We start from the raw sequence: 26,067 nt of genomic DNA on the forward strand, positions 1-26,067 counted from the left end.
TAAAAGTATAATTGCGGCTTGTGGTAAGACAATTGTGACATTTTCTGATTTTCGAGTAAATTAAAAAAAAGAGTTCAATATTCCCGTGCAATTAAATAAAATAACACACACACCAAACAAGATTCTCCTGCCATTTGCAGGTATTAAATACCTACATACTATTCTGTGCTTCGATCACAATCTATTCCACCTAATAACTGAATCACTGAAGTGGCGCGTTTACCATTGTTTTCGCCCGAGCTAATCATATCTACCTATCTATCTATCAATATGTAGGCTATATATACAGGATGGGGCAAATAAAAGTGGCCCGGATGAGTGGATACGATGGACGTGACCATACCACGTGTACGCACACCACCGGTTCAGATATTAGTGTTAGCTATGTCAGTGTGAGTTGAGCAGTGCACAGGTCAAGATGGAACTCACAGTGCAGCAGAGGGTGTTCGTTATGGAAACTTACGTGAAAACGAATTCGTGAAAAGCGTGTGATCAGTTGTTTGCTCATGAATTTCATGGTGTCAAAGTGCCAGCAAAGAATGAAATGCAACGATTAGTCAGAAAATGGCGTAGGACAGGATCTGTTTTGAACAAGGCAAAAAAAAAAAAAAAATCCGAAACGTGTCCGAACACCTGAAAATATGGTAATTTTCATTCATGTGGTCATTCAAGAGAAGAATGGTGATCATTTTCAACATCATCTATAAGCAGGTTAGCAAACTATTTCCTTTCCTTTGCTGTGTTTCTTTATACCGGCGTTTCCCAACCGGTGTGCCGCGGAACACTGGTGTGCCGTGAATGGGTCGCTGGTGTACCGCGAGGAAATCGAAACAAATTATTAATTCTATAGCAATCAAATTGCAAGACAGGAAAAATGTATATTTGTATTTCACATTTACTATGAACGTCTACTATGGAACTACAACTTAAAGTTTCATACCGTGTTACTTTTCTGTACATTTTTAATGTTGAAAAAAGTATTTGTTATCATTGTTATGACTACTATTGCTTCTCTATTGTTGGAAACTATTTCGCAACTTGAAATTTTAAAATATCATTCAATCCTTTCGACAAAGCAAACATGCATACAAATTACCTGCATTTGTGTTTTAAAACTAAAAGAGATTTGTTTGTTCGTTCGTTATTTAGTGATCTTTCTTCTTAGTGAAACGGTGGATACAGTTTTCGAAAAAGAAAGCATAGTTTTAAAATCCTGAGTCCAATATTTCATTACAATTGGTTTCTATTTTTAAATTAGAATGTATAATAAGCACAATGATTAACCACGGGGAGAAACCAATGATCGAGCTTTCTTCTCTGTGAGAAAGAGAACAATAATATCACAGAAAAAACACCACTGTGTTTTATATTTACAAATAATAATATCTATAAGTGTGCCGCGTGAATCCAAGTAACACCCGTATTGTGCCGCAAGTTGAAAAAGGTTGGGAATCGCTGCTTTATACCCTTGAACTTTGTTTTCCGGGCCACTTTTATTTGCCCTACCCCATATATATATATATATATATATATATATATATATATATAAATTCTACACAACAAAAAATTAATTTGTTTGGTCCTTCTCCCAATATTATGTTTTCTTAACAGACATTCCTAGCTCCCAGAAAACTATTTTCAATATACTAAGTAGTAGACAAATTGTAGCTTTTGTTTTCATGCTCCCAACTGGATCATGCAGCATCACGCACTGGACGCAGTGTCAATTGCACTAAAGAAAAATATTTGAATGATAACATCTTTTTAAACATGTATCGTTAACATTTGAAGGAAATATTAGATATTCTTCAGAAAGCTAAATAGTGAAAAATTCGCGCTTGTATTTTTATGCTTCAATCAAAATAGGAAGTATATGTATTTCCCCCGGATTCTGATTTTTTTGTTCTCTCACAAACTATTCTATAAATGAAAAAAGAACGAGAGAAGCATCCAAATATTTAAGCGTATGCATAACGTGTTTTCCGCTACGTTTTTCTGCTGACGCCAGAGATTTGATAGGACCCAATTTTTTTCGTAACTTATTGTACTACAACGTCTTTTGTTCAGTTTGTGTAAAACTTGTGTATAATTCAATTTGAAGTCGCTTGGGCAGACTGCGAAGGTTCATTCGCTTTGGTGTCGGAGATGACGGGACCCCAGGAGTGTAGCCAGCAAGTTTATGTAGGAGGGGACCGTCGTTTTTGAAGGGGGGCCAGCTACAATGTACAAAGCAAAAAAAAAAAAATGTGTTGCAGCTAGTATTTTTGAGGCCTGAAGAAACCGGAAAATTTTCGTTTCCTTCCAGAAAACTAAAAACACTGTTTCTTTTAGCTTATTATTATTATTTTATTTATTATTTATTATTTTTATTTACTTATTTATTTATTTTTCTTTTTCTCTACAAATTATATTCCAGGTAGTTTTTATTATGTTTAACCAAGAACTACTGCCCCGGACCAAACATTATACCTTTGTGTATAACTATTTCAATTTAAGCCTTTGTACACAGAACCTATCTATAAAGATAACCAAGAAAGTTCTATCGCTTTCTCACCGGTATCAGGACACTTGCGGTACAATGAGGAAAACAGTTTTTCTGGGACACAGCGATACTGTTCAAAACTTTTCCTTAGATAGTGGGACATTTGTGGTACATACCGTGGGAAGTGTGTATATGCTGAAAATAGATAATGAGACAAACTTCGTGTTTGCAGATTATACCACAAAGAAAGGAAGGATGTTAATATTTTGTACTGCGAAGGGAAAATAGTGCGCAACTGAATGGACGAGCCATTTAAGTGTTGTAGTTGGCAGTTTGCCCAATTATATACAACACACGCACACATCCGAAGTAACTTGGAGGAAACAAACATTGTCCCATTGATCTTCGTCCTCTTACCGGAAAGAGATAATAAGACGTATCAGAGATTTTTTCGTTTTGTGAAGGCTAATATTAATGATTGGAATCCGAAATTAATCAAACTGTTTTTCGAGCTAGCTGCAATAACATCTCTGAACACCATTCCCGGAAACGTACATTAGTGGATGTAATTTCCATTTTGATCAGTATTTGTGGAGAAAGGTTCAGGAATTAGGATTTACAAATGACTATAAATAAGTTCTAGAGGTGACTGGGTTCTCCTCAGAATGTGTTCTGCTATATACTAGCATTTCTCCCTGTAGATGATGTCGATGTTGGATGATTTTCCATTATGGAAGATGCACCATATCACCAAAGACTTGAGAGTTGTTTTAGATTATTTTGTAGAACTGTTGTTAACAGGCCCGCAACCAGCCACAGAGGTTTGGGGGGGGGCATGAATATGTTAGGGGGGCCAAGTCATTGAAAATTCTCTTACACATAGCTAAATTGTGTTTGTTGTATTAATAAGAGCATTTTGTGTTAAGGTCTAAAGGGGCCACGAAAAGTTTAGGGGGAACCAGGCCCCCCTAGCTCCCTCCAGTTCCGGGCCTGGTTGTTAAACAATAACTTTATTAACATCTCCATGTGAAACTGCTGGAATCGAGAGCACAGAACGAATAATGCTGTTTAAGGGTAAAACCACAGACTCAAATCATTAATAGGTAAGCCAACTCCTAACGTGTCTGATTAAGTATCTTTTTTAAAAAAAGGCTGTGTATAACGACTATTTATATGAAAGAAGAACTTTAACATAGAAGAAAAACGTAGACGATATCAGTACATAAGATTGGGCAGAAGAATAGAAAACACAGTAACTACTGAATATGTAGCCTCAATAGACGTCAAGAAATCCTTGAAGAAAATAGCACACATTCAAAATTTGTAGTAGTTTTTGTTTCTTCCAGAAGAGAAGCTATCTACTACGGTAATGTATTAATTGAACTCGATTACACATCAGAAAAATAAATTACTAATTCATTGAACGTTAATTCTGACTTTGTTTTTTATACTTATTCCGAGCTAGATCTGACCATATCCCTAAATATGCTCATAACAATAGACAACTGTATCCCAAATGAGTGACTTGTGACAAATCACTCCGCTAGTAAGTTGGTCTTTGGATAATTCCATAAACTTACGCGTAATTACTCAATCACTTTGAGTAACGAGGGGCAAATAGTTATTGGAAAACTGTTAACGGAAACTATGAAAGAAAACAAATATATATATTTCTAAAAGTTCCCTTTAAATATCATGGTCAGGCGTTTGACCAGTCAGAGATAAGGATTTATTTACAATTTCCAGTTTTGGCCAATTACAAACAAGCATTTGTTTATATCTTTCAGATGTGTTTACCTGTACCTTGGTAACTATTCTTTCATTTTCTCTGTCTAATTGATCATTATATTTGCGTTTACATGCTCTTAGATGCCGTGAGAAGGGTTTGTATGTAATAGTGGGTTAATAATGGTATCATATTCTGAAAGATTTTAAGCCTGCTTTTAGTATGCCAAAAGCCTAGACCCTCTGAAAAGTCATATATTTCCCCTAGAACAACTTCCTGACTACAACAATGTGATAAAACTTGGTCTTTGTATAGCAGTTCATACTGTGCGCCTATCCTGTAACTAAACACCCGAAAATACTCTCTCTCGGCTTGGAAAATAAGTTATTTTGAATAGTACCGCAAGAGTTCCAGTATCACAAATGTCGATAATCGAAGTATCGTAAATGTCGCGGTACCGCAAATGTCGATACCGTAAGTGTTGCGCTTTCTTTCTCATCCACCACTGTCGAACATAGATTATGTCACCTGGAGCTAAGACGTACCTGGAAAATTAAAAACAGTACTCACCAGATATCGACGACCTTCTGTCAACGTTCTGGGAGGCCATGAATTTCATCGTAGTAGAACTTCGTGGGCCGTGAAGTGAATAAGGTATGAAGTGCATTTTACACCTCTAGTAGGGATTTGAACTGGCGTTCTCTAAGGTGGTTGCCTAAGGAATGGAACAGGTGATAATCGGATGGTGCAATGTCCGGGGAGTATGGCGGATGAAATAGTGTTTCCCCATCCAAGGCATAGAATGGTGTCCTAGGACCTCCTAGCCACGTGGGGCTTAGCATTGTCTGGTAACAGGAGGACCTCTTTGCGATTCAGAAGTGCTGGCTCTAGAGTTTTGAGTTTTCCTTGAACACTGCTCAACTACTGATAGTACACAGTTGCATTGATGCTCTGATCAGCTGGTAGTAGTTCCCGATGCACTATGCCGCATGCAGTCCACCAAACATACAGGAGGACTTTCTTCTGGTGCAGTACTGGCTTTGGGTGTTTTGGAACCGGTTCATGGGGTGCTAACAAACGATGACGGCGCCGTGGAGCCTCGTACAGGACCCATTTCTCATCACAAGTCAACACCCTGTCCAGAAATGGTTCCTTCCTCAGACGAGAGAGCAAAGAAACACATGTGCTAGCTTACCTTCTGGCCCGGAGTCAAATCATGTGAAACCCATCGACCATACTTGTAGTGTTTCCGAAGTTGATGGAGGTGCTGCCGAATGGTTTCTGCACTCACACTGAATTGTAGTCCCAGTTCCTCACATGTCTGGTTACTGTTCGTCTCAATTACTGCCTGAAGATCTTCATTTTGTACATGTGTTAGTCGTCCTGCACGTGGTGCGTCTTCGAGTGTTTCGTCACCGTCCTTAAACTTGTTAAACCACCTCTGCACTGTCCGCATAGTCACGACACCCTCACCAAAGGCCTGGCATATCTTTCTCCCAGTTGCAGCGGCGTTTGACCCCAGTTTGAACTTGTATAGAATACACACCCTTATAACGCTCTGTAGAAGTCTTATGTTCACTCTGTCCTTACGCAAGTTCACGGTTTAACTGAACTGCCACAACCAGGTAGAATGTTGGATATACCCACACCAACAATTCACCTTCGTCTTATCTCCATTCGCATTCAACTCACAATGTGAGGGCTAATGGAACACAGACCCCCATAAAAAGCGACAGAACATACAGTACTTGGTTACCTTTATACATAAGACTGATTTTCTTTGAAACTGCATTTAATTTCTTTAAGATTTCCTGACAAAAATATCTATTTATTATTCGTGACTAAAAAACAATTATTTTATTAGCAGCTATATCTCACTTCCTGTTTTACACCAAGTAGCATTAAACAGAGCGAATGAAATCCAAACTTTATATCTCTAGCCACAGAGAAGGTGTTGCCTTCTACGGCCCACCCATCCATTAGATGGGAATGAAACTCTTGTTTTAAAAAATCCAAGCTGAAACCTTGAATAAAAACGTTATTTTTCACCAAATTTTCCATCTGATAAAAAAGTGTGTTTTAAAACACTAGTTACAGCATATAAAAATATAATGTACTTTAGTTTATTACCATTGTTTAATGGTAGTATTTATAATACCATGTTTAAAACGTTTGTCTTCAAAATGTCAAATAAATTGCAGTAATTTGTGTAATCTGCTGTCACAGAAAAGTATACCATATATTTTTTTTTCGATCGGTATAAGGAAGAGATACCATACTATTTTAAAATCACTATGGTAAATAGTATTTTTCCATGCTCTTTTACCGTAAATGATTAATTATATGTAAACTTTAAAGCTGGTCATTGGCGGGGCGAGGAAATCATTTGGGGGAGCCTGGCCCCGATGGGTCCCCCGTGGCTATAGCCCTGCGAGACCCGCTATATAGAAAACCATCTCCAACCACTTTTCTAATTTTGCCCGGGTTAGACATTCCGCTAATAGTTCTTCATTCTCGAGTGAAGGTGCAAAACACTACCCATTTTAAAACTTGAGGATATTAGCTACCGTACTTTGTAATATCAATAGACTCCTAGAAGATTATTTGACTAATATATTGACAGAAAAATATATTTTTGACCTATAGTCTCGTTGAAATAACACTAAAAGAATAATATTTCAACTTGAATAATATTTTAACTTAGATAGAAGATGCTTTATGATGTTCTGACACACCTAAAACTTTACTACCAGTTTAACAGAGTTCAATGTGTATGACATATGTGGCACGCAGGATATCTAAGCGATATTCTAGTTTCTCCCACATCCATTCTAGCATGTCCTCCGTAACGTGTTCAAGTGCTACACTAATGCTACGCTGCTGTTCATATACAAGAACAATCTTTGAACTATACAAGACCTGAAAACGAACATTCGCAGTACAATTGAGAACATTAAGACTTCTAATTTTCGTTAAGTTGCTGCCAACATGGTGGAACGTTTGAATCTGTGTTTGAATCAAAACAGGAAGTACTTCGAGCATCTGTTGTAGAGCTGATAACTCATTGCAAGGTAATAGCAGTGTTGCCGGGTGCATGTAAGTAAAGGTCTTTTCATGATAATTTCAAAGTTTCTTTTTCATTGTTTCCAGGAATTGCATAATGTAGACAGATCCTTAACACACCTTTTGATTCACTGAAACATCAGCAGAGTTGCCATGTAGAATTCATGAAAACTAGGATTTTCCTAGTTCCCACTTACAGAGGTCTCATCCGATTAGTTATCAGTGGAAATGAAAATTCTTTTTTCTGCTCCATAGTTTCCAAGCTACTCCAACTAAACAAACTGAAAATTAACCACAGAACATCCATACGTATGAGTTATGAGTCAATTTACATGTTTTACAAAAAAATTACACCTTTGGTTACATCTGGCAACACTGTGTAGTTCCTAGTGTACTTCAGTCGTTGCTTCCTAGTTTAAAAATATATGCATGAACAAGGCTTCATTTTGGTATAACTATTATTTGTGTATCGCTTTAGGTTCAAAAGTTCTACTATCAGGGCCGTAACATGTTGGGGGTAGGAGGGGCAATTGCTTTCCAGGGAAGCTCCCCGTCGTTCGAGGGGGCCCACTTTAAGACAAAAGTTTCTTACTTCATGTACAATACAAACATGAAATTGTAAAGAAAGCACCAAACAGATTCACTACATTGCATAAACAAAACAGCACACAAAAGGTAAATAAAACAAAAATTAGACATGGGCCCATTTCACTAAAAAAAAATGTCTACTATTAGGGACCCTAGAAATAAAATTTTTCGTATGGCTTTGAGATTTGTCAATATTGTCCGCTTAATTCATTTGTCATATATGGGAACGGGCCTAGGGCACAGACTCCGAGGGGGCTTATAAAAAGTAAGAGAAAGATGGAAAGAAGGGGTCTATTTTCGAACTCTGCGGGAGGGCCCAAAACAACTTTTTCTAGGGGGTCCAAATCTTAATGCTTGCCCCTCCAGAAAAGAATCTAAGCTACGTCGCTGTCTACTATCCTAAACTCCAGGTTGCATTATATATTGGACACCCTGTATTTTATGTCGCATCGATTAAATTGCATTGCATTTCACAGTCTTGTGTAGAATTACGAGTACAATTTACTTTATTTCTTGTACGTCTGTTGTTATGAAAATTTCTGTCATATGGAATCTATTAACTAAATTAGTCATGTTAGGCCTATTGTACCTATGTTTCTAAAAGTTGTATTACTATTTACATTACCGGTAAATCTGGAATTTCCATTAGGTTGAGTTACATTATTACAACCTTGCTTGATACTAATGTTGTGAACAGGCACTATATTGTTAACATTAGCACGTACATTCTTATTTACACTTTGTTGATTTGCCATTTGATTTTCAAAATTCTGGGCTATAATCAATAAATGATTGAAACTCATACATTGTGAAACAATTAATATCTGTTGTAATTTATACGACAATAAAAATCTTCAGCTACGCAAACCATTCCTAATTGCATTAAACCAAATTGCACAAGGAGGTGTACATGTAAAATTTTAAGAAAATGAGATTTATCAATATATATAAAATTACAGTTCTCTTCAAATTTTTCAGTGAAAATACTAGCAGCTATAAATGTTTACCCTCCCCCCGTTTTTACCTCCTAGGTCCGCCACTGTACCAATTTAGTTTAAAATGTATTCTATTATTATTGTGTCTTCCTTTAGGACTCCATATGTCACAATTTACACTTAATTATTATTGATAAGTGTATTTAATTAATAATATACTCAAAAGACTAAGGAATGTACCAATATTACACATTATATTTAAATATTGTGGTTTATTTGCAGTCTTTATTTGGAGAGATGCACGATAAAAATCTACTCACAGCTGAAGAAGTAGCCGATGGCCTGATTTCTACAGAACCCGAAATCAATGCAAAAGAACACAATACGAAGCGAGGGATAATATGGATCTTCGTGTTCTGGCTGATCATGGATCATACATTTGGCACCTGGGGATTATTTCTACTCTTCACCAAAGCTAAAGCATCTACAGTTTTATGGAGTAAGTACTGTAAATTACAGGTTGTATTAAAAGTCAAGGGCCATAGTCAACTCCGTTATGAGTGAAGATACAAAAATGGAAAGAAAGGAATGTTGATAGAAGTAGGTCCTTTTCAATCCAAAAGAGATTTTTTTCCAATTTCACCAGTCGTTTGGGGTCCACACTGGTAAGGTACCTTATGTTAAATAAATAAATTAAAAAAAAAAAAAAAAAAACTTCCAGTTCAGCAGGTTGTGTGGACGGAACGTAAAAGGACGCAAAAATAACACTGGAAGTGCACATTGTTGTGTAAAGGAACATTTATAGAACACCTAGAATCAATTTCCCAACAATATTGTATTCTTGTTATCGTGAAGGCCCAAGATAAAGTCTGCTGAGCTAGCAATTTTGATTTTTCGCACGCATAACATAGGGTCTCTTTTCAGTATGAAGCACAAATGGCTTGTGTGATTGGGAAAAAGCCACCACCGTAGATTTCAAACCATCTATCTCTAACTTCTTTCCATTTTTTCGTATATTTACGCATAACAGCCTCCCCGAGAAATACCACTTTTACGAAGGCACTTGCGTGTTGGATGAGGAGGATTGCCTAGTACACTGAAATTTATAGCTATGTTGGCAATAATTCACTACAAGAAGGGCCATCCCTACCGAATTAATCCTACACCATTAATTATGTAAATGGAGGAGCCACACGAAGAGTGTTCTGGGAGATGGCAGGAGTTCTCCAGCAGCCAAGTTGACGGAAATCATAGTTATTGGTAGGGAAACTTGGACATTAGTTTCAGGCATGATCAGAGTGACTTTAACGGCTGGGATACTGCGGGGTGGAAGACAACGGGAAACCATCACACTATTTTTCCCTAGTTTGCTGACAGCAGAAAGAGAACATATGTACAATGGTCTTTCGTAGGTCAAAATATAGTCCCGGAGGTAAAATATACATTCATTCGGATCTCCGGTAGGGATGTCTCTGGAAAGACTATTGGACGACAAAGTAATAATTTGGAGAAGATAGATAGAAAAACAAAGACAAGCAAGAGCAAAACGTTTAGGATAGTAACATGAAGCGTACGTCCATGATACAGGGAGAGAAGTTAGAAAATCTTAAAGAGGAAATGAAACAACATAATCCACATTTGGTAGGACTTTATGAAGTTAGATGGAAAGGTAATGGGGTGTTGAACAGCGAGGGATATAAATGTTTTACTCAGATAATGAAAAGGGCGGTCATAATACTGTAGGAATAATTCTTGGTAAGCGATTAAAAGAGAAAATAGTGAAAGTAAAATATATTTATGATAGAGTTATAATGTTAAGACTTAAAGCTAAAAAGAAGGATCTAGTAGTGATACAGACATATGCACCGACGACTTCGCATACAATTGAAAAATAGAGAAGAATTATGAGAAAATACAAGAAATTATAGACAGGGAGAAGAGGGGTGCATGTATAATTGTAAAGGGAGATTTCAATGCAGTTGTGGGAGAAAAACAGGAAGGTAGTGTCGTAGGCAAATATGGTTTACAATGGAAAGAAATGAAAGGGGAGACGAACTGATCAATTTCTCTAGACAGAATTGACTAGTAATTGGGAAAATGTGGCTCAATCAGCACAAGAGAAGGCATACATGGAAATCCTCAATAGACGACCAAAGATATCAGATAGATTATGTTATGACTCAGGACAGACATCAGAATATAATTAAGGAAAGACCATTCCCGTGGCTAACATTTTCTCTGATCATAACCTTGTGCTTGCCGAAGTTGATATTCAACTGAAAAATGTAGACAGAAGAAAAGTAGGCAACAAAATATTGAATACTGGAAAGCTGAAAAACGAAGAAGTAAGAAATCTTTTGGTTGAAAAATTCGAAGAAAAATACCCAAACAAGAAATGATAGCTGCAGGTAATAACAGATGGTGAGAATATATTAAACTTTGCTTACAGCAGGCTGCAGAAGAAGTAGTAGGTTACCGCAAACACAAAACTGCTAAGAAACTATGGGTTACAGAACAGATGTTGCGAAAAATGAGGGAAAAGAACTCATCAAGAATATGGGAGACAAGGGCAAGAGAGAATGGTTCCGACTGGCCAAAACTTCCTGATGACGATCATGATACCGATGGCTAAGAAATCGAAATGAAAGAGATGTTAGCATTATAGAACTACTAGTCTCATATCTCATGCAACAAAAAATTTGCTTCGAATTTTAAACAGAAGGTTGGATGGAAGAACAAATGAAGAAGTTGAGAAGGAACAGTTCGGGTTCAGGAAAGGTAAGGTCATAAGAGATGCATTTGGATTATTAAGGATGATTGATGAAGGTTTGTAGAAAAAGGGAAAGAGGTGTATGTTGTATTTATTTATCTAGAAAATGCTTTTGGCTGCTTGAGCTGGGAATTGTTGTTGAAAATTCTAAAGAAAGTTGGGCTGGAATGAAAAATCAAAGACTCATAAGCAACTTATATAATGAGCCAACAAGTAAGTGTTAGAATAGAAAAGGAACTGACAGAGGACAGGGATGTTATCTCTCGCATACATTATTTAATATCAATCTAGAAGAGATAGTGAAAAAGAGCCTACAAAATAAAGACAGCATTCCAGTAGGAGGTAGAATGATTAAGTGTATACAGTTTGTAATTGATATGGCGCTTCTTGCAGAATCTGAAGAAAAAAATCAATAAGATGTTTGAAGACTTGGGGAAGGATTGTGAAGAATATGGGATGAAAATAAAAGAAAGACAAAAGTCATGGTGATTGGGACAAAGTAGTCGGTGTCATATGTAGATGTAAGAGGAGAGAAAATAGAACAGGTGACCTATACCTGGGTAGTATTATTAATAGGAAAACCCAAAAGCATAAAAAGCATAACAGCAATTTATACATATGGTTGGTACCTTAAACATGGTTGTGGTTGTCTAAGGGTCCAGAAGAAACTAATTTTAAAAGCATAGTAAAGCCTATCTTTAGAAAATAAAGCATAATTTAAAATATATAGCTCAATTCTTGGAAACTTCTATTAGAACAAATCCTGGAAACTTTTGTTTAACTGCAAGTTTAACATACTGTATTAATATTTTTTTTTAAAAAAAAACAATATTTGCAATGCAAAATCTTTGAGAACATAACAATGCAACACTGAAAGCTTATTTTTACTTCTATAAACTTTTCGGTGTAATCCTTTGAAGTAGAGTCCTCACTCTAATATGCACACAAGTGATTAAAAAAACTCACTCGAGCTAAGCACATCTCTTTACAGTGCATTAAGTAGAAAGTTCATTAAATATGGAAGAAACTCGTTGCATAAAATATTAATAAATAGATCAAGATATTTAGAATATTTAATATATAGTAAGTGTTATATTAATACATTATACACGATTGATGTAAAACAATGATTGGCATGAACAATAAAAGCATAATAAAGCATAATTAAAGAAAAAAATAAAGCATAATGTGGGTTGCTATGAAATATGACCGTGAGATAGGATAGGAATGGCAAATGAGCCCTTTAGGAGGAAGAAAATACTATATTGTTGGACCTTAAACGAAGAGTTGAGAAATAGACTTATAAAGTGCTTCCTGTGGAATATTATGCTGTATGGGTCTGAAACATGGAAGTTACGGGAAAATAATGAAAAGCGTTGGCAACTGAGTCTGGAGAAGAATGGAGAGGGAAGAGTTTAAAAGATACGGCGCCCTTTAAAAGTATTGGCGCTCTATTAAATCAATATTGTTGACGGTTTCCAAAGAAACAGATTTAGTAAAAATTTTCTTAATCGCTTCGGACGCCACGCAAACGTTTCAATAAGAGTTACAACAATTTTTTTACTTATTACTATTTAAAAAAGTTATTATATATGATTTGTTAATGATGATGTGGTATACAAAGTGCTGAGTAATGACTTAATAGTGTACGCAGGAGCGTTTTCACAGTCAGAAATACGTGTTCGACGTTTTGATGGTGATTAATTTTCTTAGTAAATCCTGTTTTTCTTCCCAATTGGATTAATCATAACGGTAGGAATCGAAATATGAAGATGAGAGGGGTGAAGAGACACACACAAACTGCAGTTTGTCCGGGAATGTTAAAAATTAAGGTAAATAATATTTTCAAACTTGAAGCAATTGTAGAATAGGGGCTTGAGGGGTCAAACTTAACCCAGTGAATTTTGTCGTTTTCAAAGACTGGTCATTACTGGTGATTTTTTAAAATTCTATTGACATATGAAATGCTTCCAATCTGAAGGCATTTATTGGCATCATTTCACCATGAACTACCTGTATCGCCAGGATATTTCTTTTTTTGTGTATTCATATCTAGTTGTATGATATTTTTTTTATCTACTTACCTACGTACAAAGAAACGTACATATACACACATTATACGAGTGTGCGTGTATGTGTGTTTTTTAATATGTATTTTTAATATGTTAATTAATAATATGTTTGGCACACCACATTTACGAGAACTTACAGGTAAAATTCAATACTCTGCATGAAAAGACATGTTCATAAGGAACAAATTTCTGCAGGCGACAGAATTACGAGTAGTTATAATGCAAAGTAATAAGTTTTAGGATTACAAGTGTAGGTTACTAGTATCAAATAATTACAAGTGCATTACGACGGATAAAATAAGTGAATGCATATGAAAGATGGCTGTATTGGATTCTGTTTTCCACCAATGGTGTATTTCTGCTTACTGCACAGGCGCTGAACTTTATGTTTACAAGTGGAATGTTACTACTGTGAAGCCATGAGAAGTGTTATTGAAACTCGTATCATTGTTAAAATCTACTTGTTTTCACTACCCTCGCTTACCCGTCGCTGACACGCCTGCTCCCTTCGGACGCACCCATGCACTACCGTGAGGACTCATCAGCTTCTCCCTGCTCTGACTCGGTCAGATAGCATTTGTGGCCACCTAGCACATGCTGAGTTTGTTTTTTGTACTGTAGATTTCATGCCATATGTCCGAATGCCGTAAAATGGACCTTTAAAGTTTATTTTTTCATGTTTTCGGCAGCCTACAACTCCGAAAGGAAGCATTTATGCACCCAGGTTGGTCTATACCTTTTGTCTTATCTTGATCTCAGGAATCACTCTCCAATACGTTGTCGGTGTTGTTTTGAAACACCCCATATATATATATATATATATATATATATATATATATATATATATATATATATATATATATATATATATATATATATATATATATATATATACAGGGTGGTAGGTAACTCCACCGACAAACTTTGGGAGGCGATTCCTTATACGAAATGAAAGAAAAAAGTTCTAATAAACATGGGCCGAAAAATGCCTCCTTTCATAGTTATGATCCATTGAAAATTCGAAAAATAATTTTTCAAAACTCCCTAACTTAGCAACTATAGGACCTATCCCAAGCCGTTTAAGAAATTACACAGGAACTAGTATGTTCTGTATCTAAATATCCGTGTTTTACCATCCTCCGTTATCGGTGAAAGGAACTATAAAAAGGAAGTTGAAGTAAGAATACTTCTTTAAGTACTAGTGGTGCGTTCGTTTCACTGGTACCGGTGATTTCTGAAACATCGATATTTAGATAGAGCGTATACCAGTAACTGTGTAATTCCTTAAACCGTTTGGGATAGGTCCTATAGTTTCTAAGTTAGGGAAAAATGAAATGAAATGAAATCTTTAAGTTTTACGTCCCACGGTTATGCCATTTAGGCTAAAGGAGACGGTGATGATGAGAGATGAATGAAATGGTGGAATGAAGAAAGTGGGAGGAGACGGAGAACCTCGAGAAAACCCACTAGCACGGTGTTTGTCCACACGGCGCGAGCTGGGATCAAACGAGGGACCCCAAGCACCGGAGGTGAACGCTCTACCACTGAGCCACCGCGCCTTTAAGTTAGGGAGTTTTGAAAAATGATTTTTCAAATTTTCAATGGATCATAACTCTGAAAGGAGGCATTTTCGGCCCATGTTTATTAGAAATTCTTTTTCTTTTATTTCGTACAAAGAATCGCCTCCCAAAGTTTGTCGGTGGAGTTACCTACCACCCTGTATATATATATATATATATATATATATATATATATATATATATATATATATATATATATATATATATATTGTGGATATATTTACGTCTAACTTCGACAGGTGAAAAGACTTGAATGATTATTCCTTTGCTTAAAAGAGTCTATTTTCTCGACGGTCTGATATAAATTTTATCAGAATCTAACAATATTCGTTGGAGCTAGTTCATGAGACTCCTCAATGTTAATACCATAAGGTTTACACCTATGATCACGCATAACTTAGACATAGATAGGCCAACTTTTTTAATTTACATTTTCTTTTAAATAAAACGAAAAAGCGTGCTTTTGCGGTGAATTTATATAAATTTCACTAGAATCGGATTATAATCTTTGGAGCTAGATCATGACACCCCTTAACGACTGAAAGATGTTAATATTGTAATTAACCGACTTCATTGTGTGTACTGTATGTTCACGCATCATTTCAACATAGATATTGATTCTAATTATTCATTTTTAGTTTCTAAGGGTATACTTTCTGCCAGCTTCCATATAAATTTTATCAGAATCAGATACGATAACAGTGTTTGAAACTAGACCATGAAATTCCTGAACAACTGATAATTTAATACTGTGTATATATATATTCACATACAGTGAGTGTCATGTTCTAAACCGCACTCTCTACGTTACGTTGTTTTTGAATGACAGCCCTCCGAAGTTAATTTTTCCACGCTTTCGGCACCTTATATCGCCGAAATTATACCTCAGTGACCAAAGTTCCAGAGGACCTTTTTGCTGGTTTCGGTGTCGGGAATCAGCTCCCGAAGTTTGTTCAAGTATTTTCTTACCAGTCTGTATGTTTTGCTTCAAGGAATCACCCGGAATGTTAAGATACAGACTTAGATAGCTACGAAACATGACAGTCTATTTGTATTATAATTTTTTTCTTTCTTTCTTTCGTAGCCATTTTCTTGACTCTTTATTGTGGAATGGGTATAACTGCTGGAGCACATAGATTATGGGCTCATAGATCATACAAAGCTAAATGGCCTCTTCAATTGTTTCTGCTAATAGGATTCACAACGGCACTTCAGGTAAGAACACATCTTGAAATTAGCTTTCCTCAAGATCTTTTTTTCTCTCCTTGTTTCACTTCGTGCTAGATATTGTAGTTTTGTGATTATTATCTACACTGATGTACTTTAAATTGTGTTTAATCAGTTTTAATTTCTTCACGGAGTAACATTCAAAATTGTGTTGTAACTGAATAAATTGTGTTAAGGATGTTAGCATTAATACAGATTCTGATTAGGTGTGATTTTCTTGTAGAGGCCATATTTCACTCAACTCGCTCAAGCGACTGTGTAGTTTCAACGAAATGGCACTGTTATTAGTATTATTTTCTACTATTGTAGACTAGCAATTATCCGCCTTTCCACTATCCAGTCTACAGAGAGAAAACAATATTAGAGGGTTTTAACAACATAAAAAAAATGACAGAAGAAAGAATTGTTTTAGAAGGAAATTGTTTTTTTAATCTAATACCGAATATTAATTTAAAAGAAATTGTAAAGAAGAGTTTACAGAGAAGAACGAATTTTAGTAGTAAGTAGGATCCGGTTAACAGCTGTTGTGGCTTCTGTTGCGAAGCCTGAAACAAAAACCAACAGAATGTTTAAAAAGTTGAAGGAATTTGTTGGTATGGAACAAAATAAAACATTAAAAAGACAAAAACAAAGATAACAATTGTGACTAAAAATCAGTAACTATATCAGTTGGAAGAATAAAGTAAAACAGATGTATAGTTTTCGTTTTTAGTAGTCTGGAAAGCATTTAGGAAGAAATATATAGATTTGTGGATCTTTAAAAAGTTCAGTAAGAGGCTCATAAAGTGTTTTGTTTTATATCTAGTGCGTATTATACTCTGAACATGGGTTTAGAAGTAAATGCAGAGAAAACTAAATACATGGAAGTGCGTCGGGACCGAAATACGGCAAATTGTGGAGGCGTTAAAATATTAAATAATACTTTTGATAAAGTGGATACTTTCAAATATTTAGGATCAATATTAACAGACGAAAATCATATTCACGAAGAAATTAAATGTCGACTAAAAGCAGGGAATTCGTGTTACTATTCGGTTCAAAATCTCTTGTCGTCGCGAATTCTGTCGAGGAATTTGAAGCTTGAAATATATAAAACGATAATCATGCCTGTTGTTCTGTATGGTTGCGAAACATGGTCGCTTACTCTGAGGGAAGAACATAGACTGAAAGTATTTGAGAACAGGATCCTGAGAAGAATATTCGGACCCAAGAGGAACGAGAATGGGGAATGGCGGAAGCTTCATAACGAGGAACTACATAGTTTATACGGTTTACCCAACATTGTTAGGATCGTCAAGTCTAGGAGGCTTAGGTGGGCAGGTCATGTAGCTAGAATGGAAGAAAGTAGAAACGCTTTCAAAGTCTTGACTGGTAGACCCATAGGAAAACGACCATTAGGAAGACCTAGGCGCAGATGGGAGGATAATATTAAGATGGATCTCGCAGAGATAGGAATACAAAGTAGAAACTGGATGCAGTTAGCTAAGGATAGAAGTCAGTGGAGAGCTTTTGTGAACGCGGTACTGAACCTCCGGGTTCCATAGGCCATAGAGTTAGTTAGTTAGTTATTATACTCTGCGCGGTAAAATATGAACACTATGGAATAGCGATGAAAAGCTAGAATTAGAGTGCAAATTGTTAATGTGAAAAATAATGAATAAAATTAGCTATTTAGAACCAGGGGTAAAAGTGGATCTGAAAAGGCAAGGAGACGCATAACGTCACGCCATTCCCCTTGCCTATCTTTGACCATTGTATTATTATTATTATTATTATTATTATTATTATTATTATTATTAGTAGTAGTAGTAGTAGTAGTAGTAGTAGTAGTAGTAGTAGTAGTAGTAGTAGTAGTAGTATTTAAGGAAGTGGGGAATGCCATAGATATTTTATGGAAGTGGAATGACGCCGTTGAACCGCGTTCCCCTTCACTTTTACCCCGTGATTAGAAAAAAAAATCAGTAAGAGTTTGGAATACTGCAGAAGAAAAAGAAAGGAATATTAGAGAGTAATAAAAGGAAAAACCGACGTTGGGGAGAAATTGTAGTTTGAGGAAGGTGATAGGTAAAAGAAGAAAATGTTGCAATTGCTGAAGTATTTAAGTAGGTGTTCTATTCCATTGGCGTAGTACCAAAGCATGTTAACTACAAATGCCACTACAAATGGTACGCACGACCAACAACAGCTCGCATATCACCAGTTGTACGCGTACCAGTTACATGTACTGTACACTTTGTATATTACCAATACACTAATGTCTGTAAATTGAATAAAAATATTGTGTGTATGAAATTATTACATTGACCCCACAAAACCAATTTTTGCCAAGTCTAATACCATCTTTCAAATACATTATTTTTAGTTTTATTACAAAGTAGAGCATTTATAGCATCTTATGCGAGAACAATATAGAATTTCTTATTATGATAAAGTACATTTAACACAAATACGTTATTTAGATGCAATATTTTTGTTCGTTCCAAATTTTTAATGCTACTGCTGCTGTTGTCGTTTTACATTTACTGTCTTCGAGTTTATTTTTGTTTGTCGAATCTAACACTGAGGTTCACGACGGAGAGGAAGTGACTGTCCCAACCGAGAGTCAACAATTCCAGGGAGTATGACTGCTATTTCTATAGACAGCCGACAAAAGGGCAAATCTGCCCAAAACAAGTTTTTGAAAAAAAGAAAAAAAGAAAGAAAATTAGAAAGAAAGGATCAGAGGCGACATTGGTTTTTAGCCTGAAGCGCTCATAAATCATCACCACGTGTCGCGAAGACTACTAGGGCTAGAGGTTCCGAGGGCTCTCAATTCCTTCAAAAAGATCTATCCATATACTATATACGGCATAGTTGCCAAACTTACTGAAGAATATATTACAATTAATCTAACGCATGTAACGTAAATTGGAGACCGTGGTTGGATTTATATGGGTCTTGTGTATTTGTATTAAAAATTTCAAGTCATTACCTGCAATACTTTGTTAGAAATTACCATATTAAATTTTACATGTTATCAAATGGAGAGTTAGAAACCTAAGCGAAGAGGTAGCAGATCCCCTTATGGCACGTACGAATAGTAGTGATGTGAGGTGGAAAATTTTCCGCTATGACTGACAGTGTCTGATGAAGTCAATATGTTCAGTTAGTTGGTGAAACTGTCACACATTTATTACTTTTTAAAATAAGCGTTGCTTTGCTCAGCGATTTGGTATGTTTAGTGTAAGTTATTTAAGATTGCAAAGCAAGTTGAACCAGTGAATTCGTAGAATACAAATATCCCATCCCATTACACTGAGAAAAAAAAATGTAGGTGGCATACTTAAAAAGATAGGTTACATGCGTAATTCCTGTAGTTTTTGGACTTAACGTACAGTAGACGTATAACTGAAAAAGCATGTTTTATAATACTTTCTGTATAAGTGTTCCATCCATACGTACTTTTCGTATGAAACAATGTAGGCGGTCAGGATCTCACATACAAATGGACGTATATAACATATAGCTGACGAAGGTAACAAAAGTATATGCATGTGATATACGGAAAACTGTTAGATGTCAGACATCCTGCAACGGCATGATGTAACATCTAAGGGCAATGCTTATGTAGCATACGGATAACGTATGCTCCGTACTGATTTCTATAGTGAGCAAGAGGATACCGTAAATTTGTACAATATACCGCTGTCCGGAGAACGGATTTTTCTCTGTGTATTTAACATGTAACAAGAAAATGAAAACAAATCTTTATGAATTTATCGATTATTTCAAAAAAAGAACATTCCACTATTTCTTCACATATAGGCCTGCTTATGTAATGAAATAACTACATAAAATTTCCTTATGAAGATTATTTTTGTAACAGAAAATAAGAAATGCTTTGATTTTATTGTGTTTAAAACTATTAGAAAACGCGTATTAAACTGACGAAATATGATTTTGTGAGATCAAAGATGAATTCTGAGGGAAGAATACATTGAAGGTTTTGAAACATTTTTGCAGAAATGAAGAATCATTATATTTTCACTTTGTGAAACATTTTTCAGGCAATATTTATTACCAATAAATTTTACGGCTAAACAACGCTGTAGGAATAAGCGGAGTATCTATTTATGAATCGGAAAATTTTGCAGAAAATTTTTCGTTTCAAAATTTTCAGGAAACTTTTCATCACTGACAAAGAGTATGTAACATGGTAAACAAAGGTTAACAGGATCGGTAGTCTAACTTCATATCATTCATTGTAACCATTTCGGCGACTACTGAAGACATCTGTAATGGTATTCAAATATTTATCCTTCATTATATTAAGCATTCTACCATCATTGGCAGACCACTTTATAGAAAATAATAATAATAAACAAAATATGTACAATGTAGTCCTTAGAAGAGAATTGCCCTGTTTAATGTCGTTTATTACATGCAATCTTTTTCTCTCTTTTCCATGTTTTCCTTCCATTACTCATTCTACCATATGATTCAATACAGAGTTTCTTTTCAGTGCCCTAACCAGGTTTCTGTCTTTTAATTATCTCCAGTGTTGTTCTTCTTTCAATCACTAATCGAGTTGTAAGCCTCCTACTTTCTTTATATCTTCGTACAATATATGTTTCTAGAAGTTTTGAAACAGCATTGTCAAAATCTAACTATTATTATTTGCCATTTCCATGCACATGAAAATCAAGGACCTTTTTTCTTTTTATTTTTCTATTTCATTTTTACCAAAATGTCAATAAAATGTCAATGTCACATTTATAATTTTTTCTCAAAAACAGGAAGAAACTAGCTTAATAAAACTATGTTACTCTTTCTAATTGTTCATAATTTTTTTTCCGATCCATCGAATTACAATTCTCTATTCTTCTCCTGACCAAATTTCAAATGACTCTAATCATTTTTGTTCTCTTAATTTTCGCGTTTCTGCTTCCTACATAATTTAATAACCCACATAAATATTTGATGAGTTCTGTAAGAAATTGAAATGGTAATATACGTAATCATTATTTCGTGCTTTCGATTTCAAAATACACAGAGTTACATTTAACTAAATCCCTACATTTCTCATAATTAAGGAACTGTTTAAATAATGTACGAACAGAACACGAACCTAACTTACGAATTTTGGAATTAATTTTTGTTCTTTGTTACATCGTTTCTCTCAAATTCCACAACCAGCAACCACTGGATCCTTATGAGCCGTTCTCGGCTTGAGCTCATGTGGTTCGGATCTCACGTTAAACTGTAGGTCCAGGTCTCATATAGTCTCGCTGCTGAAAGGGACGCTAAACTCAAATCGAATCAAATCAAACTAGATGAGTTGTTTGGAGTGCCATATTACCTCTTGGATAATAACTATAATTTCGATGTACGAAATATTAGTTGTACCCAAACAATAAAGTGGTGAAACGTTCTTATGTGTATTATATTTCGAATATTCAGTTAATCATTAATGTGTTATGTGATATGAATCTCTTAGAAATGAATCAAGAGTACTGAAGCTAGTTTTATAATACGTGCGAGTGAAAATACGAAGGAAATTTGTCGAAACATACTGATCCTATTTAAATTAAATTGAATTCTATTTTATTGCAGTTTAGTGTATTTCGATGGGTACGAGATCACAGAACCCATCACAAACACAGTGAAACGGATGCTGATCCACACAATGCGAAAAGAGGTTTCTTTTATTCCCATATCGGATGGCTAATGTTGGACAAGCTCCCAGAGACTAAAAAAGCTCAGAGGCTTGTATATATGGAAGACATCAAACAGGATCCTATGCTCAGATTTCAACACAAGTAAGTTGTTACATCTTTGCCTACTATAGTTATGAGAAACTAAATTTGAGTTAAACTAATCAACACATAGCATCTAACAACCCTTATAGCAGCGAGGTTTCGAAATTATTTACATAAAAATGTTTGTTTAGTTGGTGGTTTTGACATTTGTCGTTCCTTTACAACATTGGGGTTAGACGAAATACTGGTTCATATTTTAATGTGAAGCCCTATCCAGATAGTGTTCTACCTGACATTGAATACGGATTTCTTGCACCAAGGCGAGAACGCTAATCCTTTAAACACAAAGGAGACCCGAGACCACACGTTTGCTTAGAAACGATAACACGGAAATGAATAACTCCCGAAGGCTTGCTAATCTGATTTATTTGCAAAAACAATTTTGAGTTGGACCTTTTCTCGGACCCTGCGAGAGTTCTTGAAACCAAAAATATTATTTCAAAACGTGCCCACGAACATAATAGGACCCGTGGTCGCCGATTTGCCCATCTACCAAACGGTTTGTGAAAAATGATCCAGGTTTACACTTTGTGAACGCCTGTAGTAATCTCGGCAAATTTATCATTTCGGAGGGGGCCATTACCCCTTGCAACTCTTTTCTCGCAGAAACGACAAAACATGCATGTCCTCCTTTGAAGTCATCTTTGCAACGGCAGAGTTTCGTTTCTTTAATGTGATCCTTTTAATCAAGGGGGCCCTTTTTTGAAAAGGGATCCTTTGCCCTCTTAACTTATTTCCCGAAGAAAAAAACAAAAAAATACGTTCAATTGATTTTCGGTCTAGTATATAAGTGCCAAGTTTGAAGAAAATCGGATGAAGAGAAATCCTTGTGAAGCTATCTTCTTTACACTTTCACTTTTTGGCCATGGGTCTTCGCAAAGTCTTCAATTATAGTTGTTATCATGGAGTAAAAGAGAAGACATACTACTTACGTCAGATAAATTTACTGTTACTCATTCTTATCCAGCTTTGTTTCAAGCATGTAGTCATGGAAATGTGAAGCAGTAATGACTTCAGAAGATTTTCTTTGAGAGGGAATTTCATTACTTTCATTTCTTTTAGATTGAAAAGTAGTATTACTAAAATACTATGAATCCACATTGAGCACATATGATATATGATCCCAGGGTTCCTGGTTCGATCCCACCTCCCACCGTGTGGACTTTGTGGTGAACAAACACCGTGCTTGAGGGTTTTTTGGGGTTTTCCCATTTCCTCCCACTTTCTTCATTCCCCCATTTCACTCATCTCTCATCATCACCATCTCCTTTAGCCTAACCGGCATAAACGTGGGACGTAAAACTTAAAGATTTCATTTCATTTTTTTACAACTTTGAAAATTTCATCAATTAAAATCTTTTTAATGAGATCCAGAACTATCAGTGTATGTAAGTTGACATAAAACTCAAAGATTTCATTTCATTTCATTTTTTTCGTGTATGTAAGTTAAAATAGCTAGGTATTTTTTTTTTTAAAAAAAAGAATCAATTTTCGCCTAACAAGAATAGTAACTTTGTTTATCATTTTGATTGATGTGTTTATAGCTATGAAGTTAGGTGCATCTTCAATAGGCAAAACTTGCAACCTCGTTTTCAGCACCGAAACTATGTGAGCTATGGACCTAGAATTATGGTGGAATCCAATCCATCGTAAATACAGGGTTTTCATAAAGTCTGGACGGATTTAATTTGCTTATAATTTTCACAAAAATGCTCATAATGAAATCAAATAAAGTGCAAACGGTAGCGGAAGGATTAAATTTTTAGCTGGCAACACTGTTAGATAAGCGGCAACTCTGAACACGTTGAGAGAGGGAGAGGGAGGGCAAGGGTCTGGTACATTAGATTATTCGGATTGAAAACACAATAACACAAACATCCATGAAATAGAAGTGTATGTACGCAGTTTATTGAAATTGATATTATAGCACACTGAGTTATTCAGATTGAAAACAAGAAAAGCTAAGTTATAAATTGAGAAATTCATATGCAATTTATATGACTTCTTTTTAGTTGTTACTGAATGATGGTTCATTCTAGACATATTTGCTTTATTCTTTTTGGCAGATATACACATTCTAATATTGTAGTTAACTACCTCTTGTTAATGAGCTAAAAGTGTTTCCCTCGGAGCAAAAGATGTTTCGAGAAAATCTTGAGGGAATTCATATCTCAAAACCTCCGCTACCTTTTGACATGCAGTCAGGTGCCAATAAATGACAACTGAGCTTTAACCTTGAGAATTTTCCGGAATTACTAAAGCTTCCCACTGATGAAAGGAGCCGATACAGCTAATGGTTTTACCAAAACAGACAGGGTAAACAAACACTTACAACCATTTCCTGAATTCCTGTACGTGCTTTTTCTTATTCACATCTTCCTTCACCACCCTTTTATGAGGGTAGTGTTCTGGCCATTGACCTCCAAGAACAAATCGTGCAAATCTATGCTACTTTGTGTCCAGTCACAAATACAGAACATATGCCTCTCATATGGGAATTCGAAAGAGGTAAGAAAAATAAGAAAACTGTATTTTTCGTGGCCAAGATACGCAGGTAAATTTATCATTATCATCATAGGGTAAACATTGCTTCAGTGTGGCCAACTTCCAAGATAGGCAGGTGGCCAACTTATAGAGTAGTAAGTAACGAATGTCTTATGGGAAAATGCAGGTTCAAGACGAACTAGGCCAAGATAAGCAGGTGGCCAACTTAGAGAGGTGGCCAAGTTGACAGGTTTCACTGTATATACACTCGTACATCCTTAAACACAACACTTCACTCGTATATTACACTACAAAACAATGGAAAAGGTAGAAGTTGTTTCTTATCACGCTCTTTTTAATCGATATTCCTTATTTTAGAAAGAAGAAAAGACATTTTAGGAATGTCAATTTTTGTGCAATTAAAGAATAACTTGTGAAATAGGCCCTACTTTTTTGCATAATGTTCTTTCGATTAGCTTCAAAGCGGCTCACTAACATATCGAGCCCTTGCAAGAAGAAATGAAAGTATGCTGAAATTGTGCTCCAATAGGTTATTTTTTGGGGTTATTTTCTGTGGCGATTAAAACGCAATTACTGTAGCTTTCTTTACTCCACGGGAAGACAACCAATACGTATTCACGCAACAGCAAATATTATATGGCAGCATTTTTTCCTATTAATCAGTAACACATACAAAATCGTTACATTTCCAAATGAAACTATATACATTAATTGGTTACTTCAAAAAAGTACGGGGGCAACTGCCCCCTTTGCCCCCCTAATCGCCGCCCATGCTCCAGGGCCTAACAAAACAGAAATAGAAATCGCTATTTTTTTTTTAAAAAAATGAAGAAACACAAATCTCCGGATGTAGACGAAATTCTGACCGACTTAATTTTAGCTGGAGAAGGAAAATTGTGGAACAAGATACACAAACTCATTCTCCTTATCTGGAACAAGGAGAAATTGCCACAAGAGCGGAAAGTATCAATCAATGTTCCAATTCACAAGGAAAGCAACAAAACTGATTGTAATAATGTTGGACAAGCTCCCAGAGACTAAAAAAGCTCAGAGGCTTGTATATATGGAAGACATCAAACAGGATCCTATGCTCAGATTTCAACACAAGTAAGTTGTTACATCTTTGCCTACTATAGTTATGAGAAACTAAATTTGAGTTAAACTAATCAACACATAGCATCTAACAACCCTTATAGCAGCGAGGTTTCGAAATTATTTACATAAAAATGTTTGTTTAGTTGGTGGTTTTGACATTTGTCGTTCCTTTACAACATTGGGGTTAGACGAAATACTGGTTCATATTTTAATGTGAAGCCCTATC

General features: G+C 35.6%; 1 protein-coding gene across 1 annotated transcript in view; it reads left to right on the forward strand.

The window, feature by feature from the left end:
• Positions 1 to 366: 366 nt before the first annotated feature.
• Positions 367 to 26,067, forward strand: part of LOC145661656 (acyl-CoA Delta-9 desaturase-like) — a 39,447-nt gene continuing 13,746 nt past the window's right edge. Inside the window, exons 1-5 of the mRNA XM_081726980.1 lie at positions 367 to 711; positions 9,077 to 9,293; positions 16,301 to 16,431; positions 22,036 to 22,241; positions 25,737 to 25,853. Coding sequence (XP_081583106.1) covers positions 658 to 711; positions 9,077 to 9,293; positions 16,301 to 16,431; positions 22,036 to 22,241; positions 25,737 to 25,853 — 725 coding nt within the window. The 5' untranslated portion in view covers positions 367 to 657. The remainder of the gene's footprint in view (positions 712 to 9,076; positions 9,294 to 16,300; positions 16,432 to 22,035; positions 22,242 to 25,736; positions 25,854 to 26,067) is intronic.

Source organism: Thermobia domestica, chromosome 10 (genome assembly GCF_964235325.1).
Source record: "Thermobia domestica chromosome 10, izTheDome1.hap1.1, whole genome shotgun sequence".
In the NCBI taxonomy this organism is placed as follows: domain Eukaryota; kingdom Metazoa; phylum Arthropoda; class Insecta; order Zygentoma; family Lepismatidae; genus Thermobia; species Thermobia domestica.